This window comes from Schistocerca nitens, chromosome 1 (assembly GCF_023898315.1).
Source record: "Schistocerca nitens isolate TAMUIC-IGC-003100 chromosome 1, iqSchNite1.1, whole genome shotgun sequence".
NCBI classification, from domain to species: Eukaryota; Metazoa; Arthropoda; class Insecta; order Orthoptera; family Acrididae; genus Schistocerca; species Schistocerca nitens.
Window position 1 is genome coordinate 116,859,315 of NC_064614.1, and position 22,454 is coordinate 116,881,768.

At 42.2% G+C, this 22,454-nt stretch overlaps 1 protein-coding gene across 1 annotated transcript in view; it reads left to right on the plus strand.

Annotated features, from left to right (window-relative positions):
• Nucleotides 1-11,559: 11,559 nt before the first annotated feature.
• Nucleotides 11,560-22,454, plus strand: part of LOC126234682 (trypsin delta-like) — a 34,120-nt gene continuing 23,225 nt past the window's right edge. The window contains exons 1-3 of the mRNA XM_049943424.1: nt 11,560-11,675; nt 18,857-18,942; nt 20,934-21,031. Of these exons, the coding sequence (XP_049799381.1) occupies nt 11,618-11,675; nt 18,857-18,942; nt 20,934-21,031 (242 nt within the window). The 5' untranslated portion in view covers nt 11,560-11,617. The remainder of the gene's footprint in view (nt 11,676-18,856; nt 18,943-20,933; nt 21,032-22,454) is intronic.

The window sequence follows — 22,454 nt, forward strand, 5'->3', positions numbered from 1 at the left end:
AAAATAGTAGAAACCTAGTTGAAAGTGTAGGTCCACGAAATGTACTGAAGAAGGCACGTTCAGTAATGTTAAATTTAGGCCCGTGTGCCGGTTAGGAGCTTGTAAGGGGCCAGTAATCAGCAAGCCACACACATTAATGATGCGTACACATCCTGTAGACTTTCTCGTTCCAAATCATTTCGATATACAAATCGTTCCAATAACGTATTGAACATAAATCTAACTACGAACTGGAGTTGGACGCCATACATAAACATGCCTGCCTGTATTGTTTAAGCTATGGTTTTAAGTTGCCATCCACTATTTCGCACTTACAGTTAGTGGACTCGAGCGGAACTCCTTTAAAGCGCATAACCAATGTAAAACACTAACAAGTAATTTTTTTAAGTTATAGTGTAGCTAATTCCTGATCTATATCAACTGGAGTGATCCAAGTGGACGACCAAGAAATATTCTGTGATTGAACCATCCACCAGGAAAACAGTCAACTTTGTGATAGGTTATGAATTATGTGGTGTGATGATGAAGGAAAAAAAAAATCACTCTTATTTAGGAAATTTATAAGCCAGTCTTTATCAGCGGAACAAAACACTTGTGCAGAGTCACTGACTTGCGAATTACCTTGACATCAAGAGATGCTACGAAAGTGGAAAACCGCCTGCTGCGTTCGGTTTCGCAATAAATGTGTCGTTATGTGTACCCTTTATGAATCTCACAGTATTGGCTGCGGAGCACCACCATGACAATAACTAGCCAGTAATTTTTAAGGAGCTAATTCAGCTTACCAACAAAAATAATAAGCTTTCATCTGATAACAAGTCTTAAGTGACCAGATGCACTCTGGGACAAACATATTCGGCAGTGCCGCCTTCTTAGCATATATACGAAAACTAAGTGTACTTCGAAGGCATTTAAAAGAGATTACACAACTCATACGAATGAGGCATTGTGAAGCCAAGAACAGCTTATCAAACAAGTACTTAGGTTTCTTGTAATCTGGATAAGACATACAGGAATGGTTTTTTCCAGATCTTCAGTACTGATTAACGCAGCTCACAATCAGATTTCGAGGAGCTCGCGCTGCTCTTTTGAAATTTTTGCTATAATAGCCAACTGATTGGCAGCCAGCAGAAAGTAGTGCGTGAGGTCGGAGAGAGAACACGGAGATGCCCGCGTCGCTTGTACTACAGTGAAGAGCCAAACAAACTGATACACCTGCCTAATATCGTGTATGGTCCTAGCGAGCACGCAGAAGAGCAGCAGCACGACGTGGCATGGACTCGACTAAAGTCTGAAGTAGTGCTGGAAGGAACTTATCCTGCAGAGCTGTCCACAAATCCATAAGAGTACGAGAGGGTGGAGATCTCTTCTGAACAGCACATGCAATGCATACCAGATATGCTCAATAATGTTCATGTCTGGGGACTTTGGTGGCCAGTGGAAGTGTTTAAACTCAGAAGAATGTTCCTGGAGCCATTCTGTAGCAATTCGAGACGACCTGTGGGTTGTCGCGTTGTCTTGATGGAATCGCCCAAGTCCATCGGAATGCACAATAGAGATGAATAGATGCAGGTGTTCAGACAAGATGCTTAAGTACATGTCACCTGTCAGTCGTACCTATCCACTCCAACTGCACACGCCCCACACCATTACAGAGCCTCCACCAGCTTGAACAGTCCCCTGCTGACATGCAGGGCCCATGGATTCATGAGGGTATCTCCATACCCGTACACGTCCATCCACTCGATACAACTTGAAACGAGACTCGTCCTACCAGGTAAAATGCTTCCAGTCATCAATAGTTCGATGTCGATGTTGAGGGGCCCAGGCGAGGTGTAAAGCTTTGTGTTATGCAGTCATCAAGGGTACACGAGTGGGAATTCGGCTCCAAAAGCGTATATCGATGATATTTCGTTGAATTGTTCGCACGCTGAGACTTGTTGATGGCGCAGCATTGAAATGTGCAGCAATTTGCGGAAGAGTTGCACTTCTGTCACGTTGATCGAGTGTCTTCAGTCGTCGTTGCTCCCGTTCTTGCAGGATCTTTTTCCGGCCCCAGCGATGTCGTAGATTCGATATTTTACCGGATTACTGATATTGACGGTACACTCGTGAAACGGTCGTACGGAAAAATCCCTACTTCACCGCTACCTCGGTGACGCTGTGTCCATCGATCTTGCGCCAACTATAAACCACGTTCAAAGTCAATTAAATCTTGATAACGTGCCATTGTAGCGGCAGTAACCGATCTAACTACTCCGTGAGACACTTGTAGTCTTATATAGGTGTTGCCGACTACAGCGCCGTATTCTGCCTGTTTACATATCTCTGTATTTGAATACGCATGGCCGGCCGTTGTGGCCGAGCGGTTCTAGGCGCCTCAGTCCGGAACCGCGCGACTGCTACGGTCGCAGGTTCGAATCCTGTCTCGGGCATGGATGTGTGTGATGTCCTCAGTTTAGTTAGGTTTAAGTAGTTCTAAGTTCTAGGGGACTGACGACCTCAGATGTTTAGTCCCATAGTGCTCAGAGCTACCTGCACCATTTTTTGAATACGCATGCTTATAGCAGTTTCTTTGGCGCTTCAGTGTATTTCTGGTGGCAGCTGCACACAGCAGGGTGAGTTACTTTATTTCTCGTAGGGTTCATTCGTGGCGCAAGCTTTCCACTTGCACTACATTCCGGTTTCATTCTTAACCCACATGTCAGATACGTAGTTGTAACAGACAAGTGTCTGTCTTGAGTGTGGAGTGTAGCGTCGTGCTCTTTCTGTCGATGATGAGAGAGCAGCAAATCCGTCGAGCATAACGTCGCGCTCTGACCGAGAAATCATCATCATCAGTGATGTTTATATTATGTATTTACATCTACACGTACATCCACTGGACATGAACGCGATACTTCGGCTGAATATGACAAGTGGGAAACTCGTCGAAACGCTGCGGCAGCACGGCGCCACGAGTCGACTAACAGTCAGAGAAGACTTCATCAATGAAATTCACTGAGAAAGCGTAAACTTTCCCAATAACACTTCTTGCTTGATAATAAAGGTCGATGAAACGATATAATCACTCTGAGTTTTACATTGACAATAATGGGAGCAGATATAATCGATAGATTAGGCTCCTTATCTGAACATATTTTTTGGTCGCCAGGGACAACCTAACTTTTTGTTGTGCAGCTCCGTCTACTTCACTGATAAACATATCCACGACACTCTTAAAATTAATACTGTCGATTATTTTATAACAAATAATAGCAGAGTAATACAATAGCTTTTCATAATGTTAAGTCATTTCATTGGGTTTCTTACATAAAATGTACATCTTTGACTTTTTTCCACCTCCCACATTCCACATCTCACCCTGTCGGCGGCATCCATGGATCGTGCCTGTTGTAATGTAACGCAAGACTTACTTCAGAAATCACACTTCAAACTTTGTTTAGCAGTCAGTTTGACATGTTCCTGAAATAAGAAATGAACCTCTAACACTTTTTGAGCAATGTACACTGCAGCACACTCGTAAGGACGACTATGACTGCAGAAAATTCAAGTAGTAAGAAAAGAATGGTGGTGATAGGTAGGAGTCACAGGAAAGCTGTAGGCCAAATGGTACAGGAAAAGCTAAGCGTAGAATACCACGTCGTAAGAATCGTAAAACCCAGTGTCAAACTTAGCTAGATGCCTATGAATATAGGGGCGTCTTTGAAGAGGGATGGTGACGAAAGGGATCAGGTGCTTGTAGTAGAAACCGGAAAAAGCCTGGGTAACAACTTAGATTAGAGTAATACAAGGTGAACTAGATAAAACAGCACAAACTCGTGTGGGGTTTGTGGAATTTTTCAGCCTTTGGATAACACAGCTGTCAGTCGTGTTAATATGCAGGATGTTTCCGTAAAAGCGTGCAAAAACTTAACAGGATATAGAGGATGCTCTACTGAACATTTTGAGGTAGGGAACCTGGGGTCAGAGAAGCCAGCTTATGGAGATTATAGGAATAAAACCATATTATTTTGTATTCTGTTACATCTTGAGGCTTTTCCTCATCCCACATACGACTATTCCCATGAACCGGCCTTCCTGCCGGTGGATCCAACTTCGAAGATAGAACACGTCTCCGTACGTAACGCGCGGCAGATCCACATTCAAACCAAATCCCGGATGTGGTCTACTCTCGATCTGCATCCCAACATCACCCTGGATATAACGCGTGGCGGATCCACAGTTGAACACTTACTCGGGTCTGCTCTGGGTCGTGCGAGCCTTCCGCGACACAGGCACAAAATAGAGCAAACGCACTGCAACTGTAGAATATATGGTTGGAGGTGACTGGATGCATTCGAGTACAGTGCTATACAATGCCGTCCGACCAGAGAAAGAGTGCATTTGCGCTGGCTGGCAAGTGTAATACAAGCAGTTGTAGTATACTGAATGAAAAGCGATGTCATGGTCGCATGGGTGGAAGTGACATAAAGTCGATAAAATTACGAAAAAAGACGGAAAATACGTAAAAATTGAGGGTTAATACCTCGAAGTGCAGGGATATTGAAGGAGTATTTTCATGTCTTCTGGTAGGTGCAGAGCAATTCTTGCACATGGGAACGTATATGTGACAGCAAGAGGAATACGAGAAAACATGGAAGCACTGGGAATCAAGAAAACAGTAATTTTTTTCATCGAGGCAGCATTTTACTGTGTGTCAGTTGAGGTAATAATGATACGCAACTGCTGCCTTTGATGCTTTCCTGGCAAAAGGAGAACCATCTGCCTCTAAACTTACTTGCATCTGCATTAAAGGATGACAGAGTGAATGGAGTGATCGGTTGAAATGGAGTTGTAACGAGGTACGATTTAATGGTAGACTAATGATACATTCTAGAGAGAGGGGGAATGTCGCTGCAGGTCATTTGACCATTATTTTCCGTTGTTATGTCGGGATGCATCTGTTGTGTGACATGACCTGCGTTCGACTCGTATACAACTGTGTGTTCTGTGTGTGACTTAGAGCTCTGGCTACTCGCAATCGTTTCAGCAAACGTCTCAGTCATGAGAGGACTTCCATCTGCTGTGTGATGAAACATGTCCATCCTGTTTCGACACATTTCTCTAGACGCAAGAAGATTTATACGACGTAGTCCATTCCCCTGCCTAATCTTGGGCATCAAATCGAGTCTTCAGTTTCGTAATTACGGTCATTCTAAGTTAGCGCCAGGTGTTTATGAGGTACTGCAATCCCCGTGGATACATCTGCTTGATAGATGTCTGTCTACGGAGTTAGTTAACGGAATGACGTGTAACTTCACATATGAAACACCGCTGCTATGCGTTTGTCTCTTTCTTTGTAAGAGATGTTCTCCGTTACTAACGATCATTTTATATAGCACTGATGCGAGCATAGTGTAATTTCTGAACCGTGATTGGAAGTGAACAGTGGGCGCTATACATCTCTGGAAAGCTATATTGTGCATGTATCACACAGAATCGATGTTTTAAGTAGTTTTTACAGTTTGTCTCTATAGTTTATCGTGGAGAAACCTGCAAGGAGAGTGTATGTCATGCGCTGGAAATATATTTCTTACATTGGAATATTAACAGCGTTGCATCTCTCACGACTAATAGTTCGGAAACCGTGCCGCTCTAACATTATAGCTTGTTTTAACTGCAGAACCGTGTAGTCTTAGGACTGCTGTGTTTATGTTCTCTCTTACCAATAACTTCTTCGTACTGACCCCAGACACTAAAACAATAGAATTTATAGCACAGTTGATTTATGTAAAATGCTTCAAACTCCGTCTGTCTGGAGCTCCATCATGCATAAAAACCACCCGTTTCTTTTTCTTTCTAATCGTCTGGTATTACAGCACAACACTTTCATATCTACTACTATACACCGATAAGGGTTGCTAACCTCCTCAACATCCGCGCATCTGGCGAAATCTTGTGATCTTAGATGGGTGCGGGACAGTAGTTACTGACTCGGTTCGCTCTACTCCCTCACGAATCGCGGAATGTAGCGGTCTACTTCCAGTCAGCTGCAGATTAAATCGGTGACAGTGTTGCAGCGAGTGTTGGCCAAAGAGAATGCGAGGAGATCTTTCAGTCTCTATCTTTATCCTAAAAATGAGAAAATGCTCTGTAACTCCCATCCGCATAGGAAAAGATCGTAAATTACGCACTATGCTCTAAGTGCTAGAAATATGTAGATCGTTGTCTAGTATACTCTGATGTATATGTTCGAAAGTTAACAATGAATGGACGTACTGCACAGTTATCTGTCTTCATTCACAATGGAACTCGCAAAGTAGAGGAGGGGCGGTTTAATGACGATACAAAAACTGGGAAGCATGCTGCTGCGTCATTGGTTGGTGTTAAAAAAAGTGGTTCAGATGGCTCTGAGCACTATGAGACTTAACATCTGAGGTCATCAGTCCCCCAGAACTTAGAACTACTTAAACCTAACTAACCTATGTACATCACACACATCCATGCCCGAGGCAGAATTCGAACCTGCGACCGTAGCAGCAGCGCGATTCCGGACTGAAGCGCCTAGAACCGCTAGGCCACAGCGGCCGGCTCGGTGTTGAAATTATGTTAAAATTAGTAAAATTGGTCGCACTGTCAACTGTGATGCTTATTACAGTACATCGACAGTGTCTTTTCCATCCCATCCATTCACTTGCACACTGTTGATTACCACGTAATGGTTGACTGACATCGCTTGTTTGAGATGGAGAAAGAGTCTTGGTGGAGAGCCAACGCCTTCCGGGGATGGCTAAGCACCGGAACAGTGATCGCGTACATGAGTGCAGTAGGAGGAATCAATCGAAATTGAGCACTGAGCCATCAGCTATTCCATCACTGTGAAAGATGAGTTTAATTGTAGAGGCCGTCAATCACCCTCGGACAGCAGTTTGGGAACGCTCCACAGCGCCCCAAAACTCTTCAAGTTTCCATATGTTGTGACTGCCTGTCATTTAAAATAATCCAGTGTATGTGTTGTGGCAAAAGCAGCAACATGATATACACCGTCCGACGTCTAGTTTTCTGTGAGGGGCAATGGATCAAAACGTGTTACTGGCAATTCAGAACCTGTCGCAGACATCGGAGTCGTGACAGAAAAAATGGCTCTGAGCACTATGGAACTCAACTGCTGAGGTCATTAGTCCCCTAGAACTTAGAACTAGTTAAACCTAACTAACCTAAGGACATCACAAACATCCATGCCCGAGGCAGGATTCGAACCTGCGACCGTAGCGGTCTTGCGGTTCCAGACTGCAGCGCCTTTAACCGCACGGCCACTTCGGCCGGCCAGTCGTGACAGAAAAAACATAATGTATGGCAGTGTGCATAGCTTGCTACAGCAGAAAAAAAAAACAAAGCAGGGACCTTCTCCTGCGACTGAGTCTGTGGGCTATGGTCTTCCTACAGTACACTGGTCTGTGCAAGAGACTTCGATCACGGGTAACCTCCTCCTATGGGTCATTAACTGTATATTTAATAGGACCACCACATATGCTCGATGCTGGTACGTAGGCGGTATTTGTTTTCTATGTATCGGAAGAGACAAATGTGGTAAAAATATTATCGGGTTCTCTATCGGATCAAGTTAGCGGAGCCTTTATAGTTCGTAATTTTTCTCTGTTGGATGTTACAGAATAATGATGATAAAATGTTTGGATGGTAGACGTGAATGCACCCTTAGGGATGCACATCTGCTTCAGACTGCAGTACCTGTATGATGTGGGGTCTTCCTAATTTTCCCAATAAGAAATACCACCATGAATGTTCGTATTGTCTTTTATTTTACCTCGTGCTGCAGGAGCAGGCTTCGTTTGACGCTGACCTTACACATTGTACATGGTTGGCGGAGATACGACAACAAAATGGTTCAAATGGCTCTGAGCACTATGGGTCTGAGGTCATCAGTCCCCTAGAACTTAGAACTACTTAAACGTAACTAACTTAAGGACATCGCACACATCCATGCGCGGTTCCAGACTGAAGCGCCTAGAACCGCTCGGCCACACCGGCCAGCAGCTACGACATTTTCCCATTTCCACTGAGTGGTCAAAACGCTGTCCTGTAGCATTAACTCAGCTCATTTCCTTTCTACACGGGTTGCAGAAGGTGTAGATATCGCGCTCTCCGATTTCTATTCAGATCCGACTTAAACTGGAATGGTCAGATGCGCAAAGCTGCAGGGATGGCGGGGCAGAGATTGAGGAGCAGTTACAAGATGCATAGGAACTACGTAAAACCAAGTTAGAATTTTGATGTAGCAGATAGGTTCGAAAAAGGTGACTCGTTTCGTGTTATAAGAGTGGCATGAATATTGTTCGCCAGTGGCTACAATCATTAAAAGACGTCTCCATAGGATCCAACGTAAGTATGTGACTGAATGGACAGACTTGATTCCATCTACATCTACATGGATACTCTGCAAATCACATTTAAGTGCCTGGCAAATGGTTCATCGAACTACCTTCACAAATCTCTGTTATTCCAATCACGTACAGCGCACGGAAAGAATGAACACCTATATCATTCCGTACGAGTTCGTTTTTCCCTTATTTTATAGTGGTGATCGTTTCTCCCTATGTCCAGCCCAAATCCTGTATCATTTCTGTGACACTCTCTCACATATTTCCCGATAATACAAAACGTGCTGCCCTTCTTTCAACTTTTTCGGTGTACCCCGTCAATCCTATCTGGTAAGGATCCCACACCGCGCAGCAGTATTCTAAAAGAGGACAGACAAGCGTAGTGTAGGCAATCTCCTTAGTAGGTCTGTTACATTTTCTAAGTGTCCTGCTAATAAAACGTAGTCTTTGGTTAACCTTCCCCACAACATTTTCTATGTGCTCCTTCCAATTTAAGTTGTTCGTAATTGTAATACCTAGGTATTTAGTTGAATTTATAGCCTTTAGATTAGACTGATTTATCATGTAACCGAAGTTTAACGAATTCCTTTTAGCACTCATGTGGATGACCTCACACTTTTCGTTATTTAGGGCCAACTGCCAATTTTCGCACCATTCAGATATCTTTTCTAAATCGTTGTGCAGTTTGTTTTGATCTTCTGGTGCCGGCCGCGGTGGTCTAGCGGTTCTGGCGCTGCAGTCCGGAACCGCGGGACTGCTACGGTCGCAGGTTCGAATCCTGCCTCGGGCATGGGTGTGTGTGATGTCCTTAGGTTAGTTAGGTTTAAGTAGTTCTAAGTTCTAGGGGATTTATGACCTAAGATGTTGAGTCCCATAGTGCTCAGAGCCATTTGAACCATTTTTGATCTTCTGGTGACTATTAGTCGATAAACGACAGTGTCATCTGCAAACAACCTAAGATGGCTGCTCAGATTGTCTGCCAAATCCTGTACATAGGTAAGGAACAGCAAAGAGCCTATAACACTACCTTGGGGAACGCCAGAAATCACTTCTATTTTACTTGATGACTTTCTGTCAATTACTACGAACTGTGACCTCTCTGACAGGAAATCACAAATCCAGTCACATAACTGAAACGATGTGACTTCTGAAATTTTCCCGGCTGCATACCCGGAAATTATTAGAAGAAAAACTGAAACGATATTCCATAAGCACGTAATTTCACTACAAGCCGCTTGTGTAGTACAGTTTCAAAAGCCTTCCGGAAATCCAGAAATACGAAATCGATCTGAAATCCCTCTTCAATAGCACTCAACACTTCAGAGTGAGTGGCGTGCCACCTCTCAAGGCAGTGTATATGAATGATCTTCCATTTAACCTTTATTAAGGAGGATTAAAGAGTAAGCGACAGAAGAATTGTCAACAATGTTTTTCAAATGGAAATTTTACTTTGAGAAAACATGCAGCATTGAGGTCAGTGCAACAAATAGTCATACCTCCACCTGATGTACCATGTGCAGAGTTCTCAGAAAACTGGGATGTATTTATTGATGAAACTTGATGCTGGAAGAAACATATAACTAAACTGCCCAAACAATTAAGTTCAGCTACTTTTCCTCTGAGGATAATTGCTAGTCTTGGAATGAAAGGAATTAACTTCCCGCATGTTATGCATAATTGTACTCAATAATGTCGTATAGAATAATTTTCTGGGGTAACGCATGATTTATGACAAAGTACTGATTATACGAAAGCTAGCAGTAAGAATAATATTTGTTGTTTCACCTGCAGTTGTCTTTGTAGGTACCTCGCCAAAGGGTTCAACTTTTTAACTGTAACCTTACAATGTATATTACTTTCGTTTATGACATTAATGCTCCACTGTTTATCATTTAAACAAAATATTTGAATTGATTCATGAATTTGTAAATTATGTTGCTCAGAAAGAAACTCAGTATGCAACAACTACAATTATTGATTATTTCCCAGATAACATAAAGATATGACAGGTAGTAAAGCAAGTTTTAAACATAGCCTAGAATCGTTTCTTCTGGACAACTGGTTCTATTCCATAGACGAATATTTATTCAAAAACATATAGTCTGTAAAAAAGGAAAAAGTAATTGTAAGTATAGTTGCATGAGTACGGTGAAGAACAATATGATGAATAATGTTAAATTTAGGCCAGTGTGCTACGCTTGTTGCCTTTTACTCAAATTGATCATGTATATATACTTTGTAAACTATGCTACTCCAAATAATTTCGATAAAAAATCGTAATAACGTATGGAACATTACACTGACTACGAACAGCGATTCCACTGCCACAGATAACTTTGTCTGCCTACATTGCACATCCGCTATTTTGCAGCCAATTTGGGAGCTACTTTGAAACACGTAATAATTTAATATAATAATAAGCGGTGAAAAGAAAATTTGTGAATTTATAGTAAACTAATTTCTTATCCAAATTAACTGCAGTCATCAAAGTCGACGACCAGCAAATATTCTCTTTCACTGAATCATCCACAAGGAACGTCGTCAACTTTGTGACAGGTTATGAATTAGGTAGTGTGATGATGTAGAAAAAAAAATTTCCTTATTTAGGCAATTTCGAAGCCATTCTTTGTCAGCAAAAGAAAAAGTTTGAACAGAGTAGAGTATTTGTAAATTAAATTGGTACCAACAGCTGCTCCTAAAAGCGCAAAACATTCGCTGCGATCACTTTGGCCAAACATATATCGTGATATGTACCCTATATGAATTTCGTGGTATTGACTGTGAAATGCCATCATGAAAAACAACTACACAGTATTTTTTAAGTAGTTCGTTCAACTTACCAATGAAAATGACATATTTTCATCTGATAGGTACTAAGTCTCAAGGGGCCTGATGAACACCGGAACAAATATATTTAGCAGTGCCAACTTCTTAGTTCATACACGAATACTAGATGTACTTCGAAGGTGTTTCAGAGAGTTACACAACTCATACGAATGACGCACTGTTAAATCAAGGTCAGTTTATCAAAGAACTACTTAGACTTTTCGTAATGTGGAGAAGATGTAGAGGAAAGCTTATCTCCTCTTAAATACGACTACTTCATCATACAGCCGTTATCGAAGTACTGATTAACACTGCTCACGATCAAATTTCGAGGATTTTGAAATCACTGCTATAAGAATCAACTGAGTGGCAGGCCAGAACGGAGCAGCTGCTCAGAACAGAGGGAGAACATGCAGACGACGGCGTCGCTTTTATTGCTGCTGGTGGCAGCCGCAAACAGTGTGGCGGGTAAGTTAATTTCCGGCTCATTCATGAAGCACGCCTTCCAACTTCACTGCATTCCAGCTGCATGCATGTCCCACATGTCAGGTGTCTAGTTGTACAAGTTAGTATCTGCCATGAGTGCGCAGTGTCGTATTCGTTTCGTCGATGGTGAGAGAGCAGGAAGTCCGCTGATCTTAAAGTCCTGCTCTGAAGGAAGAATCACCATCGACGGTAATATTTATCATGTATATACATTTACACCCATACTCTACAACATGGTGTGGAGTGCATAACAGAATTAACTTCCCTTTGTGGCATTTATGGGAATTCTTTTCTCTCTATTGCGGTATGGAACGCGGGAAGAATGACTGTTTAAATGCCTACGTACAAACTGTTAGTAACATAATCCCTAAAGGAGCAATATGCAGATTATTGTAGAATAATCCTAGAGTCATCTTCTAAAGCTGCTTCTTGAAACTTTCTAAGTAGGCTCTCTCTGGAGAGTTGGAGTCTTTCCCCAAGTATCTAACAGTTCAGTTTCTTCAGCATTTCTCTAACACTTGTAAGTAGGCTGTTTAGATTTTTATATTGGTAACGCCACGTAGCGCTCTGTATGATAATCACTGGCTGTGCTGTATGCAGTCTGTGGCTGGTTGGCATTGTTGGAATATTCGCTGTTGTAGTGTTGGTCAGTTTATGATCTGGACGTGTGTCCATCAGAGAGAGTAAATTTGTAAGACTGGATGTCATGAACTGATATATATATTATGACTTTTGAACACTATTAAAGCAAATGCATTGTTTGTTCTCTGTCAAAATCTTTCATTTGCTATTGGCGCTCGTTGTTTTGCAGTAGTTCGAGTAGCGAAGATTTTTGTTAGGTAAGTGATCCATGAAAGGTATAGGTTAATGTTAGTCAGGGCCATTCTTTTGTAGGGATTATTGAAAGTCAGATTGCGTAGCACTAAAAATATTGTGTGTCAGTTTAGTGTTGATCAGAATAAGTAAAGAGAGAAATGTCTGAGTAAGTTCAGTTTTGCTCAGCTGTTTGAAAATCAAATAACGTAAGGGGTTTAACCAACACAGTAATTCATTAATTTTTCTAAGGGGACGTTTCACACTCTTCCACGGGCCGTATAAACCTGTCACCCTTCTCTGTATACCTCCAATATGACCCGTTAAGCCTGTTTGGCGTGGGTCTTATAAAATTGAGCACCATCCTTGGAGGTATTTGTACGCAGTCTCTTTTGTAGACTGATGCATTCATTAATATTCTACTGCGAAGGGGAAAGTAATAATAGGACTAGGAGCCAGAGGTTGACGCTATTCGGGCCTCACTGGAGTCAGGCAGTGCCGGTTAGTGACCCGCGTGTTGAGTGGAGCGCCACCTCTTCCGCTTCGCGCCTTCCACATGACAAAACGAGACAATTCATCAGGAACTACCACAGCTGCTGGTTATGTCACCCGGTCATCGCCTCTCTACCAGATAATTTGGCGTGACACACAAACGCCAACACGAGCGAAAAGTCAGTGGAGAGCAGCGGCATTTAAGGCCACCCGAATTAGCGTGTCAACACTCACACAGCTGAGGCAGTTAGGTGACGTCGGAGACAATGGTACTCGGCACTGTTCCGATGACGCAAACGCGTCTGCCACCACTAGGATACGAACTGCTGCCTCCTGCCTAAGCACTAGGGGGCCACGGCAGCCACTCACTTTAACGCCATCCACGTAGCACGACGTGAGGGTCCAGTCACCTGCCCTGTACACACCGGCCACTGGAGCGTGACGCAGCCGGCATTGGCCACACCTTCATCGACAAGAGAATCCGAGAATTCGGTGACGCAACCGTTGTAGCAGCAGCAGCAGCAGCAGGATGTGCGGTCAGCAGCTGGGGGTTGATGAACTGGGGATCAGCGAGGAGGAGATTAATGCCTAACGTCTCGTCGACAAAGAGGTCATTAGAGACGGAGAACAAACTCGGAGTAGGGAAGTGTGAGGAAGTGAATCGCCCGTGCCCTTTCAAAGGAGCCATCCCAGCATTTGGCTGAAGCTATTTATGAAAATCACGGAAAACCTATATCGGGAATAGAGTGAGCTGAGTTTCGCATGGTCTCTGTTCGCGGAATCCATGTTGATTTTTATAGGGGAGATATCCGTTCTCCAAAAACGTTATAATCCATGAGCATTAAACTTGTTCCATAATTCTACAAGGAATTGACATCAGAATGAGATTTTCACTCTACAGCGGAGGGTGCGCTGATGTGAAACTTCCTGGCAGATTAAAACTGTGTGGCGAACCGAGACTCGAACTCGGGACCTTTGCCTTTCGCGGGCAAGTGCTCTACCAACTAAGATACCCAAGCACGACTCACGCCCCATCCTCACAGCTTTACTTCTGCCAGTATCTCGTCTCCTACCTTCAAGACTTTCACAGAAGCTCTCCTGCGAACCATGCAGAACTAGCACTCCTGAAAGAAAGGATATTAGTAGAGCAGTTGCCCGCGAAAGGCAAAGATCCCGACTTCGAGTCTCGGTCCGGCACACAGTTTTAATCTGCCAGGAAGTTTCAGTTGACATCAGCATTATAGGTCTATAATTGTGTGCATCTGTCCTAGAGCCCTTCTTGAAAACGGGCATGACCTGTGCTGTTTTCCAGTCGGTAGGTACCCTTCGTTGTTGCTCCCGCGATCTGCGATAAACTTCTGTTAAAAGAGCAGCAAGTTCTTTGCTGTAATCTTTGAAGGATCTGATTAGTATCTCATCTGGTGCTGAGGTCTTTTCACTACTAAGCGACTGTAATTGGTTCCGCCATCGGTTATCACAAAATTTGCAGGCTGATTGAAAGGAGGGGCCGTATTACGATTTTTCGCAGTGAAACATTTTCGGATGAGCAGATTCAGTATTTCGGCCTTCTCTCTTTTGTCTTCCGTTTCGGTGCCACTATGCTCTCTGAGTGAATGAATACACTGTTTCGAACTGTTTCCAGATTTTAGGTAAGACCAAAACCTCTTAGGGTGTTTAGTCATACCGGTTGGAAAAATTTTACTTTAAGAGTCATTGGAAGCTTGTCTCATTGCTCTCCTTACGATCATTTTCACTTCGTTCAGCTTGTATTTGTCAGCTAGGTTATGTCTTCTCTAGAACCTGAGATGAATCTCTCTTTTTTTAAGGACTATTTGAGCGGTGATTGTACCGTATTCAAGGATCTGGAGGTCAGTGCGCCCACGCAGCATTACATCTCCCCGCACCATAGCATATGGAGCACCAAACCGATCACGTTCGTCAAAGTTTGTGGGTACATTATGTGTTCCCACCTACCGCCGTATGAGGTTACATCAAGCTCAACTAACATATTGTGATGTGTGAAAATGTATGATTTATTTTTAGTTGTACGACCAGTTTCAGCCAGACACAATTTTCCAGTACAGTTCTCGTTACTCTCTGGTGTTACACAAATATGTCATAAAACCTGCTATTAACAAGAATTGTATGGTAAAATGATCTCTGACTGAAACCGGTAGCACAATTACAAATAAGCAGCAGCTTTGCGCGTTACATAATGTCATTTCTACGATTCATGGAGACTCTGGAACACGACCAACAATTTTGTGGTTTGTCGGCGAGATTGTAATTCTATAAGAGATGGAAATGGTCTTGAAGGGCAGCTGCATAGAGTGGAAAATGAAATTTCATGGCAGATTAAAACTGTGTGCCGGACCGAGACTCGAACTCAGGCTTAGGACCATCGCCTTTCCTGGAAAGTGCTCTAACGACTGAGTTACCCCCCCCCCCCCCTCCCCATTACAGGAGTGGTAGCCTTGCATGTTTCGCAGGAGAGCTTCTGTGGAATGTGGAAGGTAGGAGATGAAGTACTGTCGGAAGTGGGGCTTTGAGGACAGGTCCCGAGTTCGAGTCTCGGTGCGCCACACAGTTTTAATTTGCCAGGAAGTTTCATGTCAGCGCAGACTCCGCTGCAGAGCGAAAATTCATTCTGGAGAGTGGATAATGCCTTGAAAACAGGTTGTAAGAGAACTACCAACAACAGTAAAAAAAGAGTAAAGAAATGCAGCCAAATTAAAACAGCTGATGGTGAAAGTAGTAGACAAATTTTACTATTTGGCAACGAAACAGCTGGTGATGGCAAAACTAGAGAGGATAGAGACTGGAGACTGGCAACTGTAAGAAAATCGATTCTGAAAAACAGAAGTTTGTTAATACAGAATATGAATTTAAGTTTTACGAAGTATTTTCTGAAGGCGTTTATCCGGAGTGAAAGTTTGCACGGAAGTGAAACACTGTCGATTAACTGTTCAGATGAAAAGAGAGTGGAAGCTTTATGAACGTCTTCCTACGAAAGAATGCTGAAACTTTGATGGTTGAGTCACATAACTAATCAGGAGATAAAAGAAAATAAGGTTCTCATAAACCTGGGGATTGATTTAAATTCCACAGTGCTTTACTAACCATTCTTCTATTGGATTTTGTATTACTTTGCCTTCCTTCCACATTTGAAATGATTTACCTGATTATTTTATTTATTAACGCAGATTCCGAACCATAGCGGAGCTCGCCCAATTTTTTGTTAACAAACATTGCCATAGGTGAAGGAAGTGATAAGCGGCAATCAGGCGATAGTGAATCGAGCTGCACAGAAAATAAATTTGTGGCACAACAAATTAAAGCTAATACAGAGCCTTACCGACAATGGAACAGGGTTGGAGGCATCAGATAGTGGTACTGAAAGTACCCTCCGCCACACACCATTAGGTGGCTGGTGGAGTGTGATGTAGATGTAGATGTGAACTTGATTAAAAAAGAGTATCGGTCGACAGGAGATATTCATTTGGCAAAGGAGTGAAGTGTGGGGAGGTAAAAAATTTACGGTGAGAATAATAACTGAATAAAGTAGGCAGGTTGAAGAGGATGCTGGTTGCGGTAGTTATGCAGACACAAAGAGGTTTTGCGCAGGACACACTAGCGAGGAGAGTCGTATTCAAACAGTCTTCGGACTTGTTGAAACATGGGAAAGAAAAGAGGAGGGCACACAATAACGCGCACGAGGAAGTTCTGAGTCAAATGCGCGACGCTCGTATTGATCATAGGATTATCATATTGTAATTGTTATGACTGTACTGAACAATTTGTTTATCTATTCTCTGAATCACATTTAAATGTAAATTTGTTCGTTGAACTGTGGGAGGGGGGGGGGGGGGGGCAAATTCATGTCAAACACATTCTCGTATCCACGTGGAACGACACGATACTCGTTGAAACAACAGCGGGGGAAGTTAATGGTCCAGAACTCTAGGCCATTATGGCCTGCTGTAAATGAGATCTGAAGATTGTCATTTCTGATCGAAACCGGTAGTCTAAGGACCAAAAGGTTTTGTGATGCTAGACGGAAATTAAAGATATTTATTCATCTTGAATAATACAGTCCTGGTTGCGAAACTATTGCTTTAATGACGCATTTCGTCTCTTTATGGTCTTTGTCAAGTATTGAGGGGCACTCGTAGAGCTATTATGCTAAGGAATAAGCATGTGTCCAGACCGAGCTAACTGTAGCATGTGCTTATTCCACATCATAACAGTTTTACAAACGTCTTTCAATCCACGTTAGTCTGATGAAGCCCTAGAAAGGCGAAACGCTTCATAAAAGCAATATTCCCGCAACTAAGACTTTTGGATTCAAGAATAATGTTTATATGGTTGCTGTACCAGTCGGCCAAATGGTGCGGGAGATGTTTTATAACAGACAAACTTAGTGCCTGCTGCTTCGCTCGCGTAGACTGTATGGTCTGCAGATAATTTCGTTTTATTAAATCAAATTTTTATGTTGTTCACAAATTGCAACACATTCTAAGCTTTTCATACCAATTAAGGCAATATGAGCACGGTCTTTTCCGAGCGTACTTCTGACCACAAAGCGATTCTGGCAGCTGGAGTACACTGTTTTTGTTAATCATGGCTTTTGTGTTCTTGCGCAGATAATTCCATAACAACTTTCATCCCATGACAAATATTTATTTATATTTAACCGAGAAGTGAAATATAAATTTTCATAAATTTAGGTTAAAATTTTTTTTAATATAACGAATTATTTTCCTTCCTTAGGGGTTAAATTTCCAGAAACACTGAAACACGTATTTTTTAGTGCTAACGTAGAAGTCAAATACCAATTGTCATAAATGTAGGCCTAAATATCCTTTAGTAGTTCTTTAGTAATTATTTATTTTCAAATAAACTTTCACCCATTATCTTGCTTGCTTAGTGGTTGAATTCCCAAAAATACTGAAACAGGTATTTTTTTATTTTCTGACTGAGAAAGCAAATAAAAGTTTTCGTAAGTCTAGCTTTAAAATTCCCTTAATAGCGACATACTTTCGAAAAGCCTTTCATCCCCTGTTTCATCCCCTTAGGAGTGGAATTTCGGAGAATTCATTCTTAAATGATGCCTACAGTATAAAACTACACCCTCGCCAAACTTCAAATTTCCATCCTTAGCGGTTTCAGCTGCGCGATGATGAGTCAGTGAATAAGTCTGACCCTATTTTACCCCCTCAGGGGTTGATTTCCCAAAAAAAGTTAAACACATATTTTTTATTTCTAACTGAGAAGCGAAATTTAAATTCTCATAGATTTAGCTTTAAAAAGGCTTTCATAATAAAATATTTTCATAAAAAAACTCGTTCCCTTTTTCACCCCCCTTAGAGGTTCAATTTCCAAAAATACTGAAACATGTATTTTTCATTTGTATCCGAGAAGTCAAATATCAATGTTCATACATCTAGCCTTAAAAATACTTTAGTAGTTTTTTTTAATAATGACATATTTTCCAAAAAAAGCTTTCACCCACTATTTCACCTCTATAGGGCTAAATTTCCTAAAACGTTAAAAGCGGCATTTCTTTATGCTTTATGTTTCTGATCGAAAAACCAAATACCAATTTTTGTAAGTCTACCTCCAAAACCACCTTAATAGTGACTTTTTCAAAAATCCTGCGTCTCCAATTTCATCGCCTTAGGGTAGGAATTTCGAAAAGTCCCTTCTTAAACGACGCCTTCAGTATAAGATCGATACGTTATCCAACTTTCAAGTTTCCGTTCTTAGCGATCAGTGAGGACACTGTCCTTTATATGTGTTGTTTATTGTACTCTAGAAGACAATTGTTGTCATACGATGCTCTGCTCTGATTGTTCCAGGTGGAACAGCGCCTCGTGCTGTGTCCGTAGTGAATGGCCGCATAATCAACGGTGAGCCCGCTGCTCTGGGGGAGTTCCCTGCGCAGGTGAGTCCAGACTCCTACGTAGGACGAAAGGCGCTGCCTCACTGCGCGACATTCGTAGGCTACAAGTAGCGCAACTGTAACACAAAATTATATCAGCCCTTTGAAAAGGTACACTGTTCATTTCACTGTACGTTACGCCTCCTATATTAGAGCGAATAGCCACCACGCATTGAATAACTGCCTTTTATACGAGGGCTTTTTCTTTTTCAAGGTCCGGTCGGTCGCGAAATGGAAACCACAATGAGAATCACAAATGTTTTGTTTGCAACGTTTAGCTACACTTTCCAACTACTTCTCCATATAGCAGCCGCTGCGACATTTGTGGTAGCATGATACCAACTTTCCAATACCCTCAGCATAGAAGGCAGCCGCCTGTGCTTTCCGCCAATTCTCTACTCTCGTATGCAAACCGCCGTCTTTGCCAACACTCTGTCCTCGAAACCAGCTGTTCACGCGAGCAAAGAGATGAAGATCAGAGGCAGCTAAGCCCGGACTGTATGGCGTGAGATGGAACGCTTCCCACCGAAAACGCTCCAGGAGCAGCATTGTTGCAGCTGCACTGTGAGACCAACCTTTGTTACGTAGGACGATGCCTGATGACAACATTCCTCTTCGCTTGTTCTGAATTGCCCTTAGTACACGATTTTCTCGAAACGCCTGATCCACTCGCTGAACAAGATCATCATTTGACAATCGCTTCCTTTCCTGAGCGCCTGCACTATGAACGTCTGCACGCGCTGCTTCCAAATTCCTGCACCACTTTCGGACTTTACTGTCACGCATGACAGTTACGTTATGTGGGTTGTGTGAAATCAGGCGGAACACCTCAGCATGAAGAAATCGAACGACAGCAGGCACTTTTCACGTGGTGGGAGACTCTGTTGTTCTATGCAACTTAAAAATGCTCACTGCATGCTTAGAACTGAAAACTGCAACGTGACGTGATCGACGGGTATGCTCAACACATCTGCACAAAGCTTCATTAGATTTTCACTGTGGTTTTAATTTCGCTCCTCGCGTGTTTTATCCCGCCAATGTGCAGCGGTTCCATGTGATAAGCATTCTGAATATCCATGGAAGTCTCATAAAGACGTGTCCATCCAAAGCGTTAAGTCACTCTTTTGTGTGAGTAATTAATGTTGATTTTGCATCGAACACAATCGAGAGTGTGTTTTACGTATTCTGATCCTTTCCTGTCCCTTAAGTTTCCTCTCTACAGCCTTCAAATTAACAGTTCTTCAATGATTGATATGTTACTTCCTGTGGAACTAGTTTCCTAGGGATTTCTTACTTGTTCGCCGTAGTACTGTTCAGCCCATTAGATGTTCATAATGATCCACTCATGATGTGAGACCTTGCTTCTTTTGTAGTTAAAATTTTCTGTCTTATTTCTCGTTCTAGGGGGCAGTGTGGGCACAAAGACAATTCACATGGATTTAAAAGTAATTTACTAATCATTTAATAATGTTTTCCAGTCCGACTCCCCGTAAATATATATATATATATATATATATATATATATATATATATATATATACTAGGGAACAGTGTAGAACTCTATCCGATACCTCCCGGAACAGTAAATATGTTTATAAAACTTAACGGAACAGATTTAAAACTGAAATGATGTGTTTCACCTCGTAACATTTGTCTCGGATATGATCTATAATACATAGATCGCCGAATTTCACAGTTACTACAGTTCTACAGATTTTTCTGGGACATTTATCCACTTGCAGATGTGATTAAAGATAACAAAAAATTCACCTAACCCTAACCGGTCGATTATGGTTGCCAGCAAGATCTATCACAACTGCAAGCTACTGACATCATCGCAACAACGTCATCCAGTTACAAAAAGTATGCATTCTACTGTGAAAAGGTGATCGACACAGCAGCTGTATTAGGATATGGACAGAAATCTGAACACCTCCCTGTTTTCCAGCCTTACTGCACCCATGCGCTGATGATGCACTTGTTTGGTGTTGCAGCTGTCCTTGCAGAGGAATGGTCGCCATTCGTGCGGAGCGTCCATCCTAAACGAGAACTGGGCCCTCACAGCAGCTCACTGCGTCGCTGAACTCGACAGGTGAGTGCGTATGTGAATGGCCGAGTACCGGGCCACTGTTGCCCACAACTGTGAAATTATGAACACTGGGCGACTTCTCGTTGACCTTCGACAACAATATCTGAATGACATCCAACAGACATAAAAAAAATGCTTGTAACCCTACAACCCAGTGACTCAAGTATTTTTTTAACTCCTTGAATAAAAACATTCTTTGTAACTATATGTATTTATAAATTTTTGTCAGTAATTAGTGTTCCTGAAAATGCAATTTATGCCAATAGAAACTATCTCAGATCGTTGTAGTAAACTTGGTGGCGATGTTAGGGAAATTTATATTGTACTGAACCATCGAGGTAAAAGAAAGGGAGATTGGCGCTTGTTTTGAAGCCAGAGTGGACGCGGTCTGCCGCCATTTTTAAAAGACCAAAACATTAGCAGACTGCCGTTTGCGATTGCTTCTTGACCGTTATTTCTGTTCTGTGCACGCAACAGCTGTTTTAAATACTAAAAATTATAGCGCTTACGTGAAAAACAGTGTCAGGAAGGCAATTTCGAACTTCTTTCTGTCCTTGAATGTGTATTTGCCCTAGCAATACGACAAAAGTGGGCTCCTTAAAGTCACTTATTTTTCTTTGATATATTTCGAATAAACAACGAGAGACGGTTGGGATGTGAAAAGGATGCTTTCGTAATTCATTTAATTCCACTTCTACGGTATTTGAATCGATTGATTATGGAGCTGAACTCCAAGACCAAAGCTTGTTTGCTTTCTGATCACGTTTTCAGCTTTCAAATCGTATGCACAAAATTTTTAATATTCTCGTTTGCAAAAAAAAGTTACCTGCGCATTCTTTGCTAGCCCATAATCGTGTGCGCTGTGGAAAGAAGCAAGGCATGCTGTCGTATCTTGTTCATGTCAACAAACTGAACCATTATTGAAATGTCAACGAAAAAGAACTGCACGGAGGTCGATAGGCAATCTGATGTCAAGGGACAAAAATAAAATGGTTCAAATGGCTCTGAGCACTATGGGACTTTGAGGTCATCAGCCCCCTAGAACTTAGAACTACTTAAATCTAACTAATCTAAGAACATCACACACATCCATGCCCGAGGCAGGATTCGAACCTGCGACCGTAGTGGTCGCGCGGTTCCAGACTGAAGCGCCTAGAACCGCTCGGCCACACCGCCCGGCGACAGAAATAAGACCACTACAGTAAAAGTAAACAGCGCAAGCATAATTCATTTATAAAAAAGAAAATATTGCTTGAACGGCTACACTCGCGAATGAAATGTGAGCCCTTTAAACTTTAGATTACGATCGGATCGAAGAGTACACTCGTAAAAGAGACAAGCTAGTATTTTTGATGAAATGCACCTGACGCTATTTGGGACACGACCACGAAATTCAATAGATGTCTCCAATGGTCGAAACTAGGCA